Source organism: Varanus komodoensis, unplaced genomic scaffold (genome assembly GCF_004798865.1).
Source record: "Varanus komodoensis strain SLA01 unplaced genomic scaffold, ASM479886v1 scaffold10, whole genome shotgun sequence".
Lineage (NCBI taxonomy): Eukaryota > Metazoa > Chordata > Lepidosauria > Squamata > Varanidae > Varanus > Varanus komodoensis.
The window spans coordinates 21,337,282-21,357,996 of NW_025335269.1; the positions used below are offsets into that span (position 1 = coordinate 21,337,282).

The 20,715-nt window shown below is 42.8% G+C and overlaps 1 protein-coding gene across 1 annotated transcript; it reads right to left on the reverse strand.

The window, feature by feature from the left end:
• Positions 1-2,125: 2,125 nt before the first annotated feature.
• TGM4 (transglutaminase 4) lies at positions 2,126-20,211 on the reverse strand. Its single transcript, XM_044419142.1, has 14 exons — positions 20,102-20,211; positions 19,751-20,007; positions 18,803-18,909; positions 17,613-17,742; positions 15,097-15,215; positions 13,522-13,629; positions 12,375-12,549; positions 11,576-11,714; positions 10,541-10,644; positions 8,831-9,082; positions 7,936-8,238; positions 7,133-7,302; positions 6,304-6,440; positions 2,126-4,772 (listed from the first exon to the last, which is right to left on the reverse strand). Exons 1-14 carry the CDS (start codon positions 20,209-20,211, stop codon positions 4,631-4,633), a joined length of 2,253 nt encoding a protein of 750 aa, XP_044275077.1. The 3' UTR covers positions 2,126-4,630.
• Positions 20,212-20,715: the final 504 nt, after the last annotated feature.

A 20,715-nucleotide genomic window follows, 5' to 3' on the forward strand; every position in this document is an offset into this window, starting at 1 on the left:
AATTGTCACTTTAAACCACTAACTGCTTTGTGCTCTGAAACTGACCAACCCTTTTCCTAGGCTGTGATCTTTGCCAGAATTCCTAATAAATCTTTTGCCGTTTCCACCAAAACCCAGACCAAGTGCTTTGAGGATGAAAGGGTGGGGAGTGGGGAGATTTATAAAGGAGTGCCCCAAGTTGTTGATTATGCTAACACTGATTTGACAACCAAGTTGTATGCAACGCTGAGAAAACCGTATAATCTATAAGCTATGCTTCCCTAAGAACACAAGAGTGCTGTTAAGAAACCCAATGAAAGGATCTTTAGCCAGTCATTTCCATGGGGGTGAAAGCACTTGAGAGTAGGAGATACTGGGTTTGCTTTATGCTCAGTGGTGGCAGCCTTGGCTCTGCTATACTGGACTTGCACCCATAGCTGGGGTGCCCACAAGCACCAGGTCAAAGGTGCCCTAAGGCGCATTTTGAGAGCTCTTTGCTAGGTGATGTGGGAGTTCCATTCCAGCTAGAATATTGCCCTACTGGTATTATCCGTAGATGTCACGGGCACTTTCACTTTATATTGTGCATGTTTGCTGTGTTCCCACCTTCTGACTGGGTTGAGCTTAACCCTGTGGAATGGTGCCTAACATTTTTCTTTGAAACACTTGTCCACTACTATTGTATGCTGATGATGTTGTTCCACTGCCATTATCAAAATTAGGTCTTAAATGCCTAATGCATGCATTTATGACCTATTGCAAGGACAACCCATTGACCGCAAATATTACTAAAACAAAAATCATGGTCTTTCATAAGCATGTGGCACCAAAAAGTGGACAACGGATGGTCAATGTATTGATCAAGTCAAATTCTTTCAGTATCTGGGCATAGGCTTCACCACAATCTTTCCTGGGCAACCCATAGACAGTCTGCAATATAGGAAGCCCAGAATATGATGAAGGCCATCTCTCACTTTTTCTTTACCGAAGGGGGTCCATTTATACCCGCTGCCATCCAAGTATTTAAGTCTAAGGTCTGCTATTCATGTAGTTGGCCTGAGCCACAACATGACTGCAGCCCTTGATTTTGATCCAATGCTTTGCTTTGCACATAGGGCCATTGGAAAGGCAGCCCCGCATTCTCGTCTGATGGCCAGCCCCACCTTCCAGGTGCGTGACCTTGCACATCTCCCGTGCAGGTGCTTGGACAGAGATCATGAAGGTGGAGGGGAAGTTGCTTACCTACAGCTACAGTTCTTTAAGAGGTTCTTTGTACAGTAGTGAACTGAATGGGGAGATTTGAATCTTTACCTTTAGATATTAATACTGGATCTTAGAACCATACTTGATACCCCAAAAAACTAGAATGCTCTGAAGACGCTCAACTCAGGCTTTTTTCTCATGCATGGCCATCCAGGGACCACTCAAAGAAGGGGAACATGGTTGCTTATTACTGTCAGGGATTTCTTCACTGTAGACCACTGGCAATGGCTACAGTTATGTATCACCCTTTTGAATGTGATGATCGTGCATTCCTGCATAAAGAGCTTCTTAAACAATTGTACGCAGCTGCAAAGTCATGTAAAGTGTGTTAGCAGAAAGTCTAAAAGCAACCAAGCCAAGATCAGCAGGTTGATACAATTTGGGAGCCTCAGCCTACAATGTAAAGTTACTCTGTAAGTGCAGCAATCAAGAGATCCTACTTTTAAGGGAAAAAATGGCAACATGGTTTATTTTCATTTTGCATGCTGGAGCTCTTCAAACCCCTGATCATATTTCAGCCAAGTCCAGTTGCCCATTTTTTCTGGTTATTATAACCAAAATAAGATACATTTACATATACATATTTATATGTATACATATAAGGCTCCACTTATATCTTGTATAAATTATATTTTTTTACTCTTTCATTAGGACTTGAACTCCTACTTAGGATGTTTTACTGTAGCTGTTTCAAAAGCATATTGGTTACAGACCAACCATTATGATTAGTTAATTTCTTTGTTTATTGATCTTGTCTGTTATTATGTATGTTCTTTTTGCTGTCTTTATTTTGTTGCTTTATTCTGAAATAACAGTTTATCAAGGAACTTCAGTTAATTATGTTACATGTTTCAAAACATGTAATATTTCTAATACAATCCCATCATCTCACATTTCACCTCACAACTGCAAATTAAGGAAAGCCAGATGCCTCAGATTATGAACCAGCTGTTATTTTTATTTTATCTTTCTGTTCTTCCTCAAACTTGCTTCTTTTTCTAGAGAAAAAATAATCAATGGGAAGAACACAGATGCCAGTAACATTTTTGTTGCCATGAAAAATATAACATAAAGAAAAGCTCACCTAAAAGGAGTCCCCAGAAGGATTCAGAAAACGTAAATGAAATGGAGATTTTGGAGGTTACACAGTGGAAAAAATTCCCAAGATAAGCCAAGAGCCATACATACTGTTTGCCAAAGAAATTTTGACATTCTGGGCCAAGAGAAGCGGAATCCTGCTATCTCTGTAGGTTATTCAGATGTACAGAATTTAATTTTGCTTCCATTAAGCAGGAGAAGCAAGTATAGTTGCAGCAACCCTTCATGTACATCTGGATGGGTGAGTTGCACTGTCTGTTCACCTGCCAAAGATTCACAGGGAAGTATGGAAATGAATGCAAAAGATGATGCATCTGTTGTGCAGGTGACTAAAGCACAGTGGATTTCAATTCCTTTTGAAAGTAAGGTTTAAAGAGAAATGTAACATGGATAAGGAGGTAGAATGGAGAGGTGGAGGTAGAATGGATTGAGAGGGGTTAGTTTTTCTTTGATAAAAATCATGAGACAAAAGAAGATTGAACTTTGCCTCTAGGCAAGGATGGGTAGAGTGTTTTCAGCTGAAAGCTGAAAAGTCGACTTTCAGTAGAAACATACCAGGGCTAACAAATGCAATTGACACTGCACTGCAGGTTGCTTATTCCAGAGCATCATCATTGACATTTAGGGGTATGATTAAACTGTATTCAGCCCATAAAGTTAAGCTACAGGTTTCAAAATGTTAGGCACAACCTAACATTGTAATGTGAGCTGCAAGGAAAGCTGGATGTGTTTATCTTCTGTGTCATTTTGAATAAATGCTCGCAGTTGCTTGATGTTTTGCTTATTAATAAACCACTAAAGTGACAGAGAAGTGTTTTTAATGTTGAAAACTGAACATGTCAAAGCTATAGCTATATATTGTTACATAATACATAGCAAAGGCCTAATTATTTGACCTTTTTGGAGATGTAAAAACCTGACCGCTAATCCCTAGGACCTAATATCACATTTGACTACCAAAAGCTTATTTAGGAGGTTTGCTGTACTTCAGTCTTCCCCAACCTGGTGACCTTCAGAGGCATTTGGACTGCAATTCCCAGAATTCTCATCCAGCAGGGCCATTGAGTGGGAATTCTGGGTGTTGTAGCCCAAACGTGTCCGGAAGACACAAGGCTGGGCAAGGGTGTGGTACTTGGTAGTAAGGGAAGGAAGATGTCCTAATAGAAGGGAAGCAAAACCAAAGCTTACACTGTAGCAGAAGTGAACTACAGGAAAGAGCATTATTCTCTCAAAGGCCCAATCGGAAACAAAAGGTTTCTGGGGAAAATCAACAGTCTTGAAAACTGGCTACATATAAATGACCTCTCCGGGTACAATCCTATGGTCTTCCAACAACATTGGAAGAATTATTTGGAATCTACATTCTTGCCCTGTCCCCTTGCAGCCAGTATGAAGAGTTGCACTGGCTTTTTGCAACCCAAGGTTGCAGTTGGGCCTTGGAGGAAGGAAAAATGAGGAAAGCTGGAGGCTGGGGCCATGGATTAGTGCTGATTCCAACTGATGTTCCAGATTCCTTTTCTCCCCTTCCTTGGCCCCGAGTTTAGATGGCAGAAGACCGATAACAGGCATGGCAACAGCAGTGCCTTGTCTTGAACCTTGGGTGATCAGAAGCACCTGTGTTTGGAGGCTCACAGGGGCAGCAGGACTGGTCCCTAAAGCAACACTGTGGAATTGTGCCCTGGCATCTTTAAATGAAATATTCAAGGAGCTGATGTTTGGGCCTCATGTTAAGCCTGTGTGTTGAATACAGCATACGCACAGTCCTGGTTAAAACCATACAGCCCAACACACTGAATGATGCATCTCTTATCATAGGAAGGAAGGTTGACTACTTTCAGCAGGGTAATATACTACCGTTAAGCCTGAAAAGGAGAAGCAGTCAGAAAATGGCAGCATCAACAGCTGGCAAAGCTAAGTAAAAGGGCAAGGAGGTGTGAGCATTGTGGGCGTTAGGCAAAGCCAGCACTGTTTGCAAACAGCAAACAAAGCCAGCTCCTTCCTCAGACTGTCTGCATTATGCTGCTCCAGATTTCACAAATCACATTCTTAGTCATCATAAGCTGTCAAATCTCTACCTATCCAAAAGCAGATCTGAATAATCGCTATTAAATTCTCATTAGCAAGCAACAAAACAGCTCTAGCCTTAAGCCACTTAAATTCTTTTAGATTAACATTTATGTTGCCTCCCTCTCATCTTTTGGCCCATAAGCAAGGCTGCAAAGAGTATTAGCAAGGCTTATACAGAGCATATGCCTCTACTGACACCATCTGATGGCATTGAGAAATGGCCCTACTCAGTGATGGAAATAAACTTTTCTACAGTTATTCCTTTTAGCTGGTTGGAGTTCAGTTTAGCCACTATTTTTTTCAGCCCAGTTTTCCTTGGAGCACATACAATCATGGATTTAAATATTCCACCGGGTGCAATGTCCCTAAAAAAAGAGAAAAATAAAATGAAAAGAGTACATAACGTAGATTCTCTTGGAATCGCTTGGATTCTCTGTACACAAACTTCCCAATCAAAATCCCTCTTACACAAAGAGGTATTCCCTTTTGCTACAAGGGAGGGAACATCCATGACCCCATGTACCAAGCATGGCACATCCACAGAGCATTTTCTGCATCAAAATGAAAGGGAAGTTCCTTGCAGATGACTCCTTGTATGGGCCCAAGTTGCTGCCTGTGCCCACAAGGAATGGGACAATGGCATGGTGAAAACAGACCCTCGATCCACCCAACATGCGGCTTCTTTAGAGCTCTGTGTCATGCCATGTTTACCAACTATGTGCAAACACACAGCAAGGCACCCACAGCATGCTGCCAGCTGTTGTAGAGGATTGACCTGCAAAGATCTGGAACAATTTATCTACTACATGAATTTGAGCTTAATCACAAGCCTCTGAAAATAGATGTGTGGATCTGTCAAACTGGAGCACTAAGGCAGTCCACCTAGGACTAAGTCTGTATGAATGCATGCAAGCAAGCAGGCCTCTTTGGCTCACAGACTTCCCTTTGGATCAGATCAGTCAAGTGCATAAAGTCCTTCATGACCTGAGACACAAGCATCTCCACCCAGATCACTCCAGTCACCTGCATAGGCCCTTCATTGAATGTCCTCGCCATCTAAAACGAGGCAGCTGGGTACCAACATGGATGCACTGCTTCATCTGAGAAACTCTCCCGAGGGAGACTTGACTGGTAAAAAAGACTTTAATGTTTGACCATGCACTCCAACTTTTTGCTGTTTGTAATTGTCTGTTTTAGTTTTCTCTTGTTGGATGTTCTTGAAGCTGGAAGGGTTTTGATTTGCTTGTTATTATTTTGTTAGAATAGAAAAGAAAAGAAGTAGAGTGGGAAGGGCCTATAAGGCCATCAAGTCCAACTCTGCTTCCACTGTGGTCAACCATCCAGCTAATAGCCTACACCTTTCCTGCTTAGCAAAGGTAACCTGACATACTAGCTTGGTGAATAGCTATTCAGGCAAGTTAACGGCCCTGGACATATTCATATTGGTGGGTAATATACAAATGGACAAAGACAGGAACAGTATGGCTGTTCTCAAAGAAATGGTGGTGGACTCGATGGACATTTGTTCCAATACAACGTGAAAATTCCTCCATGGTTACATTTGTATGGAAGTGGTACCACAGTGGCCTCATCCCCTGACATTATGTGGCCCATGGAGGGCTTGGTTGGAATCAAGGAATCCTCAGGTCACCCATCCAGATTTCAACCCAGCCTGACCTTGCTTAGCCTCCAAGATTAGGCAGGATCAGGCACCTCCACCTATATGGGCAGAGCCATCTAAGCTCATACCCAGTTAAAGTTCTCCACTGTTGATCCTTCTAAAACATCCCCATCCTCTACAAACCCATTCAGATTTAACCTCCCAGTTAAGAAGGAGACAAAGAGCTCTGTGAGAAAGATATGCCAGAATGTGGATCAGCCCCACATTCATCTTACCCTTGATCGAATATTTCCATCATAAAAATGCCCAGGCCTTCTACATACAGTTTGCAGTTTTCCAAGGGAATGGATAGTGTATTCTTGAATATAAATGCACAAGTAAAATCCTGATTGATCTTTGCAGTTTCTGCCATCTGTAGAAGAAAGAAGAGTCACAAAAGTGCAGTTTCAGTCAAAGAAACAAGTGAATGTGATGCACGTAGATAATATCACTGTAGCCTTCATCCTCATAAGGATGCTGAAGGCACAAAAGTAGCAATAGAGAATGGCTCCTACCCATACGGTGAATTATGGGGCCTGTTGCTTGCTTCACTGTACCCTGTCAGGAGCCTTTCAAAAGTCTGTTCAGGCTCTTCAGAATCACTCCCTAACTGAACATCAGGGCTATTTCTGTGTCAGTAAAATTGGGAGGGAAGGCAGGTGGCCCTCCAAATGATTTGGCCTACAATCACCATCAGCCTTGGTTAGTATTGCAGTGGTAATGGATGATAGGAGTTGCAGGCCAAAACATCCGGAGGGCCAGAGGTTGCCCACTCCTGTGGTGAAAGCACATGGTATGCCACGTTTCCTCCATGTCCAGTCCCTGCCCCTCCCCAAGTGCCAGAAGATGGGATGAGTGAAGCCCTAAATGTCTAAGACGCCCACATTTTGGCCAGCTTACTCTGAAATAATTCCGTGGAACATCTTCTCTGCTTCTAGAGTACTTTTTCATCTATTTATGATTTATTAATTTTACTCTGAATTTTAGCTCAACTACTCTGAGGTTATGTAAATAGCAACCCACATGCTACCTCATTATTGAGTTGCTCTTATTTTAGTTCTTTACCTCCACTTTGAGCGGTGGGTACTGAAAGTTCAGAGTCCACTCTTCTGCAAGTTTCTCTTCAGTCTCTTGGATGTCAGCAAGCACATTGACTCTGACCATCAGTTCATCCTCTACTCCCATCAATGCTTTTATGTAAACATCAGGTGCTATTTTCAGAGGGATCTGAACAACTGTACCAATGCAAGGAAGAGACACCTTAGAGAGTTAAACATTCCAAAATGCAAGAGGGAAACACGATGCTTCTTTCTGCTTTGCCTAAGGTATATTTATTTATTTATCGGTTTTCTATCCCGCCCTTTTCTTTTTTTAAAGAACTCAAAGTGGCTTACATCATTTTTCTCCTCCTGCTCCCCATCTTATCTGCACAACAACAACCCTGTGAGGTAGGCTGGGCTGAGAGTCTGTGACTGGCCCTACTGATGTTGACTACTTCCAGCTGGGGGAACATTACAAGTAAATGGAGGGCCTAACTGAGTGATGAAGAGGACTCTTCCAATAGGGGAGGCTAAGGCAGTACACCTTGTTTTATGACTCCCCCACTTCTTTCCTAACAGAGACACTCAGAGGGACAGTGTTTGAGGCCTTCCTCCTCCAGAGCCAGGCTGAGTAAATGTAGATGTCTATGTATTTTGGACTCCAGCTCCTGGAAGGACCTGCCGGCAAGGGCAATGTCCAGGAATGTAGGGAGCTGAAATCCCAGCCATCTGTAGAGCTACTTTCTGCCAGTTCCACTCTAGAAAAGTGGACAGCCATCATAATCAAAGTAGCATGTGGAAGATGACCACGTTTCTTTGCATACATACCTGGCTTGCCTTCTGTTTGGACAACCTGCTTGATAGTAGCCAGACTCTCCTCTACTTTCCCAGTGTATGATTCCAGTTGGCAAGAGGCAGCAAAATGGACTGTCCAGTCACCCGCAGATTCATTTTTTACAACAATATTCAGATCAATGGGCTGCCCTGGCCACAGTGCTTTTTCACTTTCCATCTCAACTTTCAGGGCAGCCTTACAGTCTTTTGCCTGGTCCTTATCGAAAGTGTCTGCCAGACTGTCACACTGCAGATACTTGCAAGCATTTTCCACAGCTTTCCTTTCCTCGGGATCACCTAAAAACAGGGAAAGAACAAACCAGGAACACTGCGATCCCTGCAAGATCATTTATGATTTTCATCAAACGCAATGTGTGTGGCAGGCATTGCTCTCCCTTTCCCAGGATTAAGAAATGCCAGATGTCAAGTTTCTTCCTATGCATTTGACAGGGCGCAGCTTCCAAATCTAACTTTCTGAGGAGTATAGTATGTTACATGTATTTTAATGCACATATTTGTCTCATTCATAAGTTAAATTAGTAACATTCAGAAAGTTAACTAGATCTTATACCAGATCACTTCATATCTGATGCTTTTTTAAGATGCACTCCTATGCATGGTTATGATTTAAAAAATGCTACAATTCTTAGCCTGGCTGTCTGGGGGGTGCTGGCAATTGTAGTTTTATTTTTTTTAAGCATGCATAGGATTTTGCTATTAGTGACTATTAATTCTGGCTCGCCCATTTGAAAAAACTTGATTTTTTCTTTTTACTCATTTCAAATGATAGAAGCTATCCATGAATCTTTCACAAAAAAGCCCTAAGCCATTACTTTATGTGGAAAATAATAATTTCCTCTCTGGCTGAAAAGATACGATGAAAAGATACCTTCTGAAAATTTGTACTGGGCAGTGATGTCTTCGCGGATATTTTTTCCAACCGCTTTAGTGCTGATGTTCTTTCCTATCACTTTGGTTTCTTCACGCAGCTTGACATATTTTTCTGCGCCCTTCTTATTTTTTACCAGCCAAAAGACTTTATCTGCATTAACTTCAGCAAACAAGAACTTGCCGTCATAGGGAAGGTAGACATCACCATTTTTGATGGCTTTTAGTGGACAAGGGCCACATTGGTAAATTCCTATAGAGAAGGACATTATCTGTTTTTATTTCTGAATTCGGAGCCTGTGGGATACTCACATCATACAGTGCGTTGCTGCTCTGTATTCAGAGCCCATGGCTGGTAAAATAGTATCTCTATCCAGAATTCTATGACAGATAAAGAATAGACAACAACCAAGGTTCTAGTTTGTAATATGCTGCTTCCCATTTTCACACAGAGATTTGCAGATTCCTGCAGCCTCTGATTTTACAAGTTTGTGGAATGATTTGCAGCAGAAAACTTCTGTGGACTTTCTGACAAGCACTGTGCCTAATGGAGTCTCAGTGTAGCAGGACAAACAGAGACCGAATGCATTGCAGAAATGCACATACCACATTTTGAACAAAACAGACAATCAAACAAACCAGGTGACATCGCCTTGCATTGCATGGCATGGAAGGAAACATTTTGATGTTTTGCTAGAAGGGATGTTCAGAGACACTTAGCGTTCCCCTCTACCAGGTCAGGATATGAATGTTTTTACACAGACTAAGAAAAGCCTATTTCCCACTTTAGCTTTTCATTCTCCCCATGTGTTTGGTCTCCCTACATTTGCATTTCAAATATGTCTCCTTCTACTTTCCCCAGTTCTGTCAGATGAAAGCGCTGATAAATAATCCCACATTTATTCTGCATGTTCACTTTGAGTAGCCATGGTTGCAATTCCCAGCTCAGAAGGTGCTGTCAGGAATCTTCTTTTATCTCTATAGAAACAAGCTAGCATATATAGTGGCTAATATTAGCAGCAGAAAATGATTCCCAAGTCTTGCCTCTTTTCTGTTAGGTGCAGTATCTGCTTTCACATATAGCATTGAAATCTGAGCTCTACATAAAGAACTCATTTCCTATGTTTCTACTAAATAACCACCAGCTGGCACTGTGCTATTGCAGAATATTGTAATTACACAAGTAGGAAGGTAACTGTATGTTGCTTTTGGAAATAATACTCCATTTTCCCCATTCTAAAACACACATGTGCACCCCCCCCCCCCAAATGGTCTTCAAAAACAAAAGCGAAACTGAAGGATCACAATGTCTCAAACATGTATAAACAACAAAGGAATCATGAAGGCACAATAAATGCCACAGGTGGAAAAATTCTTGTTGATCATGAGCCATAAACTGAGGACATTGATATTAAGATTTTGCTCAGATGGGAGCTTGACACGTTGCTACTTCACCTGTATATTGCTAAATGTGAGGGGAAAAGCATGAGAGAAAGGCAGGTGGTCGCCTGGTGTACCAGTTGACATTTCTTCATGGGGACTGAACCACTCTGATGGATGAGCCACTCCATGGGAACTGATGGATGCTTCATCCATCCGTAAGAATATTAGGGATCAGTGTGGTAGCCATGTAGGTTGGTACACTGAACCAGTGCTTAATATAACCAATTTTTAAACTTGGATTTGCTTGTGCTAGTGTGTCAAACCCTACCTTGGCTCGCTTCTTGAGGGGTGGAATCAATCGCCTGCCAGCCATCAAAGCCCTTTGGTAAGTCTGGCCTTTTCATCCACACATCATTCCAGACGTGGAAGTTCCTGGTTAGGTTTCATAATTGAAAACAAAACATTTGTATCAACTCTGGTTTATAAGCTAGAACAGTCAACATATATTAGAGGACATAGGTAGGCATAAATAAGAATTGACCACCTGGTGTAACTTAATGCAATCTGGAAAAGGAATGCATGAAGTCAGTCTGTCGATCTATCTAGAGCCTGGCTCCATACCTTTTGGACCTAGCCTTGCCCCCATTGCCTTTGGCCAGCCCCACTGGAAAGTTGTCCCCCACAGCCTCTCTGAAATAGAATTCAGTCCTCAGGCTTAAAGAGCTACCCACCCAAACTCAACATCCAGGGCCCCAGGCTGGGGAAGGATGCTGTAAGCCAAGGTGGTCCAACATGCAGCCCACAGGCCAGATGTGGCCCCTGAGGTCTTGAGCTCTGCTGGAGTCCCCCTGTCGCCCCCGTCCCCCAGTCTGGATCCCAGCAACGCCACTGGCATGATTGCAGCAAGCCCTCCCAAGGCCTCCATCCCATCCTGCTGCCTTTCTTGGGTTCAGAAAGAGAGTGGGCCTCCGGAGAGCCTCTCCCAGCATGCCCCATGTCGCTCCAACTGAGGAATGCAAAGGCACTCAGGAGCTGAGCATCTTTGTGCTCATCAGCAGGAGCAGGCAGGGCATGCTGCGGAGAGTTCATCTGCTCAGGTCAAAATCTAAAATGCCGTGATTTAGAAATGTAAGACTTTAATGGTCAAAAACTGGCCCATACTTTTCAAAAGATATTAATGGGCACCGAAATGCCTACTCATGAGTAGACATTCAACTGTCTTTAACTTGTACCTAATACAAATGAGTAGAATGAGGAGAGGAGCATATTCAGTGCCAGAAGCATGAAGAGCTTGGATTCCCTTGCTTCAACGCTAATATTTTCCTAAGAGAATTTCAGAAAACCTTAAATTAGTGATGATTACCAAATAGAATCCCTCGACAATCTGCTCAGCTTTTCCCCATTTTCATTCAGGTAAACATCAACTCTAAGATTTTGGTCTGTATCATGAGCTGACGCAAAATTGGTCACACTTCTAGCTGGAATCCCCAGGCTGCGCATAACTGAAATAAAAATAAAGAAAGCAGTTCTAAATGGTTTGGTTGTGAGGCTCCCTTCGGCAGCATCCATGCCCTACAGAGTCCAGGACTCCATCTAGAGTTTCTCTAAACTGTAGAAGAGCCTTCTGCAACCTTGCACTTTCCACAGATGAGTTGGGATATGATTCACTCCATCCCCAGAAGCCATGGGCCATGCTGGCCAAGGGTGGTGGGAATTGTAGCTCAAAACATCTGGAGGGTGCTGGATTGGGGAAAGCTTCCTTAGAACCCAAGGGATGGATCATGGTAGGGAAAGGACTGGATTTCATCCCCAGCTGGTATAAGGCACAGCTGGTGGCCACAAAAGCATAAATGCTGGAGTGAGTTTGGTGGCTATCCTGTGCCACAGTTTGTTAAAATTTTAAAACATAAGAAGACCTGGATCAGACCAAGAGTCTATCTTTCTAGCCCAACAGTTTGCTTTCAAAAGTGACTAGCCAGGCATCTCAGAGGAAGCCTACAAGCAGCAGGCTGGTCTTGAAGTATTTGCCAGGAACTGGGACTCCAAGATAGGAAACCTCTGGCCATGGAAGTTTCACATATTAATCAAGAACCTAAGCACTATAACATAAACGCGTGCGTTTCAGAAGAGTTGGGCACCTGCAAGACAGCTGCAGACCTTACCTGTAGTGAGCACGCCAGAGAAAACCCAGCACTGGGCGTAAAGGACTATTGTTTTGGTTCTGTAATACTGCTGCAAAATTGGGACACTTCCTGTCCAAGCCAGCGGAGGAGTACCACCAGGATAATGTCCTGACCAGTTAGCAAATAACACTCCATGATCGTCCTCAGAGTTAACCTAAGAAACAGATGGGAAGAACAAATCAAGACAGCTTGCCTGCCTCTGCATTCTGTAACAGCTCTACCATTGATAGAGGAACCCCTGACGGAGCCATCTAAGCTCACTAGCAGAAATCTCATTCTGTGTTTCAACACCCTAGATCAAGAGGGTCCTGTTTTTCTAATAAACCATTATTTGTATTGCAATTTGGAGAATGATTCCTTTGAATCTGGAAGACCAATATCATGTGGCATGTTTGTGCAACATGTTTGTTAACTGCGTGACTCCACAGTCCTGGATCAACTTTTATTTATCCATGGGATCCATGCATAGCAACATATGTTGTGCTAGGTGTCTGGGCACTGCAGAAACAGTTTCTGTAGCTCCAGTTACCTCACCATTCGAGGCCCTTTTCCTCATTTCTGAAAGTGTATTTTGGAACAGCACATTAGTGATAGCAGATGATCTGTGTTAAGAGAAAATGAAGAAAAGCTCTACAATAATATGGCTGCTAAAAGCCTGATGCCATTAAAAACAGCTTTGGACTTAATATGGGATTCTACATTACAAGCCTTGCTTCCTGGGTATGCCTCAGAAATGCTGAAGTGGCAGTCCTGAAAGTCTTCCTTTGGGGGCACACTTTAGACATGGCAATGCTTACCTGTTCAGAAGGTTCTTCTCTAACTCCATGTAATATTTTTGTTTTATTCTCACGTGCCTTTAGCAAACTACCAATGTGACCGCCCCACCTGATTCCCCACCCTCCCCCCAACAATGTATGTAACTGGTAGGTTATAAAGGCATCTTGCTGGGACTCCATCTTGGTAGCCCCTTCGGGGGGCTGCCTGCATGCCACATGTATTTCCTGTTTGTCTGAAGAAACTGCTAATGTTCTTTTGATTGTACACCCCCATAAAAGGAGCTTATAGCTTTCTTTTCCCAGACCTACAATAAACTGATTTGTGTTCAAACATTGATTTAAGGATGTACCAAAGCTGACATGGCCCTGGAGATGATCACGGGATTTTTTCTAGCGTTTGGCTTGAGTTTGCTCTTATCCAGAAGATACATGCAGCAATCCAAGACCTCTTCCTCAAACTGTTACAAAAGAAAGCAAGTTTGGTCACATTCAAGTTGATCCTCAGAGAAAAGTCCCCTTTCCTTTAATTAATACAATATAAAGCAGCTGTTGTGATTTTAATACTAGAGTTTCAGATGTGAGATCTCCTCTGCTGATAGCCAGTAAGAAGTGACTGATGGAAACATCCTTGCACAGCAGGAAATGCTATTTAAATAGGGTGCACAGTGGCAAATAAAAATAATATTTAATCCAGGAAACCTAAGCAGGCCAGTGCTGATAGCTTTTCATGCAGACATTATAATGTTCCTTATGTTATGTTCCTACCTGACCACTAAGAGTGGCTTTAGAGGTCCTTCTCAAGGAGCCACTCCCTAAAGAGGGGAGGGGGTGGTAAAGAGGAGAAGGGTCTTTTTGGTGGTTGCACCCAATCTTGCAATATGCTCCCCAGAGAAGTATGCTTAATGTCCTCATTGTTATCTTTCTGGTCCAAGGCAAAGACTTTTTTTATTCCCCAGACATTTTATTTTTTTTTATTCCCCAGACATTTTAACAACTGTTGAATTAATATTTTATATTTTAAAGGAAATTTTAATGACTGTTTCTATCACCTCTGTGGCTGAGGAAAATTTACTGACTGTGGCAGCTATCTGTTAGAGCATAGAGTATTTTTGTGGGGTTATGGGAGCAGTATATAAATATAAATAAATAGTCTAAATATACTCCTTCTTAATGCACAAAACATATTATACCAGAGCATCAGACATTCATTCTCTAAAGACCAAACTGCCCATCAAGAATTGCCAACTGTATATCAATGTCTACCTGCCCCTAGTGGTGGGAATAAACTATGCTTAAGCTTACATGGAAAAGAGGTAAGTATAATTTTATCAGGATGTCTATGAGCTCCTGGCATCATCCTGTGCAGGCTGGGAGGATCAGTGCAGGTTTTCTTCACCTCTCCATCCTCCTGCCCTGCATTTTTCACCATGCTGGCTTCTTGGCTGCTTGGGCAGCCCTGTTTCAGCAGAAAAGAGAAGGAGGTTGGAGAGCCTCAGGGTGGCTCGCCTCCCAGGCTTCAAGGGGAGCAGAACTGGAACGCCACTCAGACCTTATATTTTCCTCCAACACAGTTGGAAAATTGTCCCACAAGATATTTACAACAGTTTGAAGACATGTCTCAGGAGCACTTACCAGAATGGTAGGCCTGCCCTGCATGTGCTTCAGGGTTCATATCCACACAATTATGTGGATACAAGCTATGTGCTATCTATGGCAGAAGCATGGCCTGAATACTAGGATCTCTGTCTCTCAGTTCTGCTGCTGGAGTAGGCTGGAAAGGCTGTCTTTTTGTTTTCTTGGCAAGCATTCATGCTGCTGCTTTCTTCATTTGTTTCCACCATATTTAGATACACACTTAATTAAGCAAATTGGGTGACAGGGCATTCTTATACCTGGACAGACAGAGCGAACTAAGGGATCTTTACCTGCCCGAAATTCCAAGGTCTTCCAAGTATATTTTTTGCTGATCCAACATAGATATAGCCAGTATCGTTCAGCACGTACTCAGCTCTCTCATCGTCGTTGGGCATGAAAACAGTATCCGCTAAAGCAAACATATGAGTGAACTGTTTGGTTTTAGAGTCAATTGTCAAAAGAGAAACATTCTCGTGGTTGGGTTAGGGTTAGGGTATTTGTGGCATAAGAGATTCCAGCAGACTTTCAAATAAGATGGCTGATATACTTAATGAACTATAGATTTGTGCTCTGGTTTTCTAATTGCACTGCCATTCACATGGCATGATTGGCTTGCTCTGGGTTATTTAACTCACATTGAGCTGTGGGGTGTGCCAGGATCCTGCCATGGCCATTTCGAATATGCAATCCTCAATCTGGCTAATTGGAGACTGTGCTGAGTCACAAGAACCTGGTCATTGTGGGTTATCCAAGCAGTAAGCAACCCTTGCTTACCTCCCACTGCAAAAAGTTGTTTAAGCAAGGGCTGTTTAACCCTTGAATAAGCCATGATGACTAAGTTCGAGTGGTATAATGGAACAGCTGATTGTCTCAGTTAGGAGTTGTGCAATCAAAATGGTGGCCACACATATCCAGCAGCTCAGGGTGAATTAAATAACCCATAATAAGCCAGCTGAGTCATGCAAACAGGCGCTTGCATGTTTACCAGTTCAAGATCTTAACACATTTGGACTATTCAGCGCTTCACAGGGGTTTTTTTTTTTAATTATGCAATTCCACAAGAACATTAGACAGGTGTTAGAAAAGTGCACCTGACTTCAGCCACCCACCCAAAAGGACGCTCAGACAGCAATAAGCTAGAGCTGCTTTGCCTACTGCATGCTAACTGTTCACATACAGTAAGACTGAGCAAGAAATGTCTTACAGTATATTAGGTGTCCCACCCATAGTGATACAGGCAAGGAAAATGTGTATTGTGTGAGCAGACCATGGGTTCAGTTGATCTTATTATCAAAAACACAATTGTAGACTGAGAAGGCATGCATGGTTTTGCTTTGTTTTGGCTATGGTTGTCCATGCCTGTCCACAGCTAGCTGGGAAACCCTGGGGAGCTGTGAGACTTCTTTCTCTCTGAACATGAATATGACTGCATCTTTTTGTTTTAAGATAGCAAGTCTCTGATTGCTGCAAAGGAGACCGGCGTTTGGACAGAAAAGAGTTAAGGAATCCAGGAGGAGAGAACTGTGGTTTTCTTTTTCTTTTAATAAGTTGAGTCAGCCAGTAGATGTGTCCAGGTAGAAAAAGACTGCAGTTCTGAGGGAATGTGGGGCTGAGACACAGAGAAAGGGCTGAGATGGATTTTGCGCTCTGGCAAGCAAAAACCATTTGGAAACAGCTGCTTGCTTTGTTGGCATGTTACACTGTCCCTTCATCTATGCTGAACTTATATTTTTGAAAAAGCAACTCAGCTATTACAGAGATCCCTGAAGTGTCCAATAATTTCTTTCTGCAAAGGAAACCAAATTGTGAAGCTTCTTGCATCTCCACTTGGAAGATGAGATGCAAGAAACTATATTGTTGGGAGCAGTGAATAACTCTGCTTAGGAAATGGTATATACCTGGGTGCAGAAGGGCCCAATAGAGACTGACCATTCTTCAGCTAGACAGAGTTGTGAATGCGGAGGCAAAACCAGAGAAAGGAACAACATTCTGGCTTCGGTTGCTTCTCAGAAGCACTTCTGCTGCCAGCTGTAAATCTGACTGTGTTGCTTTGTCCATCTGACTGCCTCACAAACAGCCGATGAAATAGCTGGGATCTCCACCAGCAACAATGCAAGCTATTTTGTCCTGTGCTGTTCTCCATGGTTCTTCCTATTCACACATACAGGATCGCATGTGTACTGCTTAGACTGAGTAACCATTATCCACTGACCTCAGGAACACTCAGATCAGAGCCCTCCTGGATTGGACCAAAGGCTTTGCTGTCTCAGCATCCTGCATCCCATTTGAGCCAACAGGGCACCCGTGGAAAGCCCAAATGCCCGCCAGTAGCTGTCGTTCCCTTGTGACTGGTATTCAGGGCCATGAAGGCAGAGGGCTGGATCCAGACCTAGGCATTCTTAGAGCAGATCCACCCAAACCTTCTTGGTTTGCAATTCCAAGTGCTTTCAAGTATGACCCATCGAGACCCAGACCAACATATGGCAAACCTGACCTGAAACTACTGTTCAAATATGCCTCTATGAAAGGAGACCATATCTTGCTGGAAGGCTTTTAGTCTCTGTTTTTCTGCTGAATTGTGCCCCTGCTTATGCTTGTGAGACAATAATTATATTGTGAGAACCAGAAACAAAAATATAGCTTTCACAGTCTGATAGCCCTTATTGCATATTGTTATACCTCTTTTGGAATCATCATAGGAACAAGTTCTGCTGTTTTTTATGAGAAAAAGAATCTAAACATTTATTTTAATCAATCTTACATAGGAGTCATAGAAATTAAACCTGTTTAGGTTCATGTTAATTACCTTCACACCAAGGGTTAAACAAAATGTAGACAAAATTATTATTAGGACTGTAAATGTTAGATCCTGTTTTCACTTTCAGAAGGTATTTTCCAATAATTGCATCTGCTGGGCTGGATACAGTTATCAGGCACTAAGAAAAACACAAGATCATCATGGTATTACAGAGCATTATGTGATAAATCAGGTATCCCACTGCTTTGTGCAAATGAGAAGGCACTGTAGTCAGTGAAAGCAGCAGATGCTCTAGGAAGCGTGTTGAGGGAATTTCAGGGTGGCTCAAATGCACCAGTAATGCCTTCGTGTTTCTCAGTCGATTTGTTTTGGCTGCGTAATTGGTGGCACTCACAACAGGAGACCACCGCTAAAGGCAGTGATGATTATTGGATCTTTTTCTTGGGCATGTATTAGTCTATGCAAAACCTTGATCTAAGCCAGATTGTGCAGGAAACTGATTTCCTCTTTCTCCTGTTCTTAACATCCCCTGATGAAAAGTCGAGCACTCAGGAGCAAATCAGGACTTTTTAATTAAAGATGTTTAATAACTGACTTTTGAAATAGAGTCTTCCCAGCTTTTGTAACATGAGTACTTGGCCCTATCTATAAGCATATGGTCTAAGAATGGGAACTAGGCAGCAATTTCATTTCCAGTCCTTCAATATTGTATTAATCTTTCTTAATTCCCGGCCCCTTTGGGCACCGGATCCATGAAGGGCATTGCAAAGGATACTAGTGAAAGGTTCACCATGAAGTAGCATTTGTCATGTCACATGTTTTAAACTATCTTCTCTGGGCCAACCAAACCAACTCTAAGCTTTGGAGGGCCCTGGAGGAGGGCCAGTCCATGGGCCCCTTCCCATAGCGAGCTCAGCACCATTAGCACCAGCTGCAATTGCTTTTCACGTTGCCACCACTCCCTTGCTTGAGGTGAGAGGACCCCAGAATGAGCAAGCAAGCAGTCCCTTGAACCGCATGCTCCTCAGCACCTTCTCAGTCTGGGCCAGAATGAAAGGCAGGTGGAGAAGCAGCTTGCAATGGTGAAGAGGAAAAGCAGCTCTGGGGTCCCTTGTCAAGGGGCCCCTCATGGACTGCAGGCCTTAACAGGTACCCAACCATGCCTCCTCTCCACACCAGCCCTAGTGAGAGCCCTAATGTGTAAATCAAAAATGGCAGAGCATCCCAAGCACATGTACCTCCTTCCCATCTGTTTTATGTATATCAGCATGCCATTGGTGGCCACGCTTTCCTGACCTTGCATTCAGGGATATAAAAGTTCCATTGGATTTCATTGGTTTTTCACCTGAAAGAGTACAAACAGATAAAGAGTTACATTAACAAAGTAGTTTGTTTTTATCCCCTGCCTTTGAGGAACATTCTAATACACCACTGGCACCCTCTGCCATGGGAATCAAGCGGTGTACAAATGGCCCTATATCCTACTGGGTTATGTTTGGTCTCTTTATTGAATAGAAGAAGATGGCGAGGAGAAAAGCACCAATAAAACTGTTTTAGTAGTTCTGATGCACACGGAAAACAGATTATGAATCCAATTTGGTATCTGATGTAGAACTGAGACGAAATCATTTAAACAAAGATGAAGTGTTGGGTTCAGATCCAGGCATAGCTAGAGCAGATGCACTGAAATTAATGGGGCTGAAATCCAGCATGGAGAATTTCAATGGTTTTAACTATTATGGTTGTGCAGTGCAGAAAAGATCTTAAAAATGAGCAGTGTGTATTGTTGTCCTTCTAGTGCATGATGGTTTGAGAAAATATGATATTAGTAAAGGTAACCAAGTTTCAACCTATTCAGAGTTTGGCTGGGAGATTACCTGGATATCTCATGGACTACCTGAAGGAAGATGGGATATCAATGTAAAACACAATTATGTGACTCCTCCTCTGTTTCCCCTCCTCCCTAGTGGTCCATCTGGCCTTCCCTTATCAACTTGAGTCTTATTAATATATCTGCATTCTGAGAAACGAGCCTTCAATTTGAAATAATAAACCATTCATGAATTAAAATAATCCTTTATGACTTTGCTTGAACTTGTACAATATGTTGTGACTGACAAGTTTAGGATATATTGTTGTGTCATGTGAACCAGGCCACTGCAGTGGACCAAACGTGGCTTGCTTACCAATGCTGAGCTGTAGTTTGACTTGGTCATTGTCTTTCAGCAGCCTGTTAAATGTCACCTTCAAGCAAAAAGGCTGCCCATGTCTCGCAATCAGGCTCTTGTTGTTATAGGCATTGGTATGATGGAGACGGGTGTTCTCTTCTCTGAGGAAATCAACCCCAAGAGCCTTCAGAGGATCCGCTGAAAATGACAACACAGAAATATTGGCCCTGTTTTTGACATACCAGTTACTCTCTGAAAGACCAGTTTGATCAATACTGCGGTTTTCAAAGTTTAAATGTAAAGCCTATACAATGGTGATTTCTTGTGTGTGTGTGTGTGTATGAAATTGGCAGGAAAAGCTTATCTTACCACTTTGACTGTAACATCCTTATGTCATTTGACCAGACTTTAGGCACAGATACTATCCCCTTTCTCTTCTCTGCCACTTTCCTTTGGCCAGCTACAATTCCCTCTGTCATCATTATTGGGCAATAAACACACAATTTCTCTGCATGGAGTAATTTCCTAGATGGTGCTGTTATTTGCTAAAGAAGCCTAGTTCTGCTCAACACCACAGCTCCAGCCTGTGACGGGCAATGGAATGTCGTTGGAGGTCATGGATCTAGTGCCCGCTCAGCCCTGAAGCTCTCTGGGTGACTTCGGGCCATTCACAGACTTTTAGCCCAGCCTACATCACAGGGCTGTTGTGATAAAATAAAATGTAAGCTGCCTTGGGTTCCTCACAAGAGGCAGGGTATAAATACAATCTGGTGTTGCTGTTGCTGGAAATCCTGACATGATGGAGGTGTTGTGGGTAGATGTTTTCCATTTCTTAGGAACTGGCATTCCTCATGTTCTGGAGAGCTTGCAATCCTGCAAAAGAACAGTTTGCAGCTTGATGTTTCTTCTGGAGACACCTTCATCTGCCGAGGTCCAAAGTGGGGTACAGAGTGCTCTTAGCAGCTAGTGGCTGGGCCATCAAC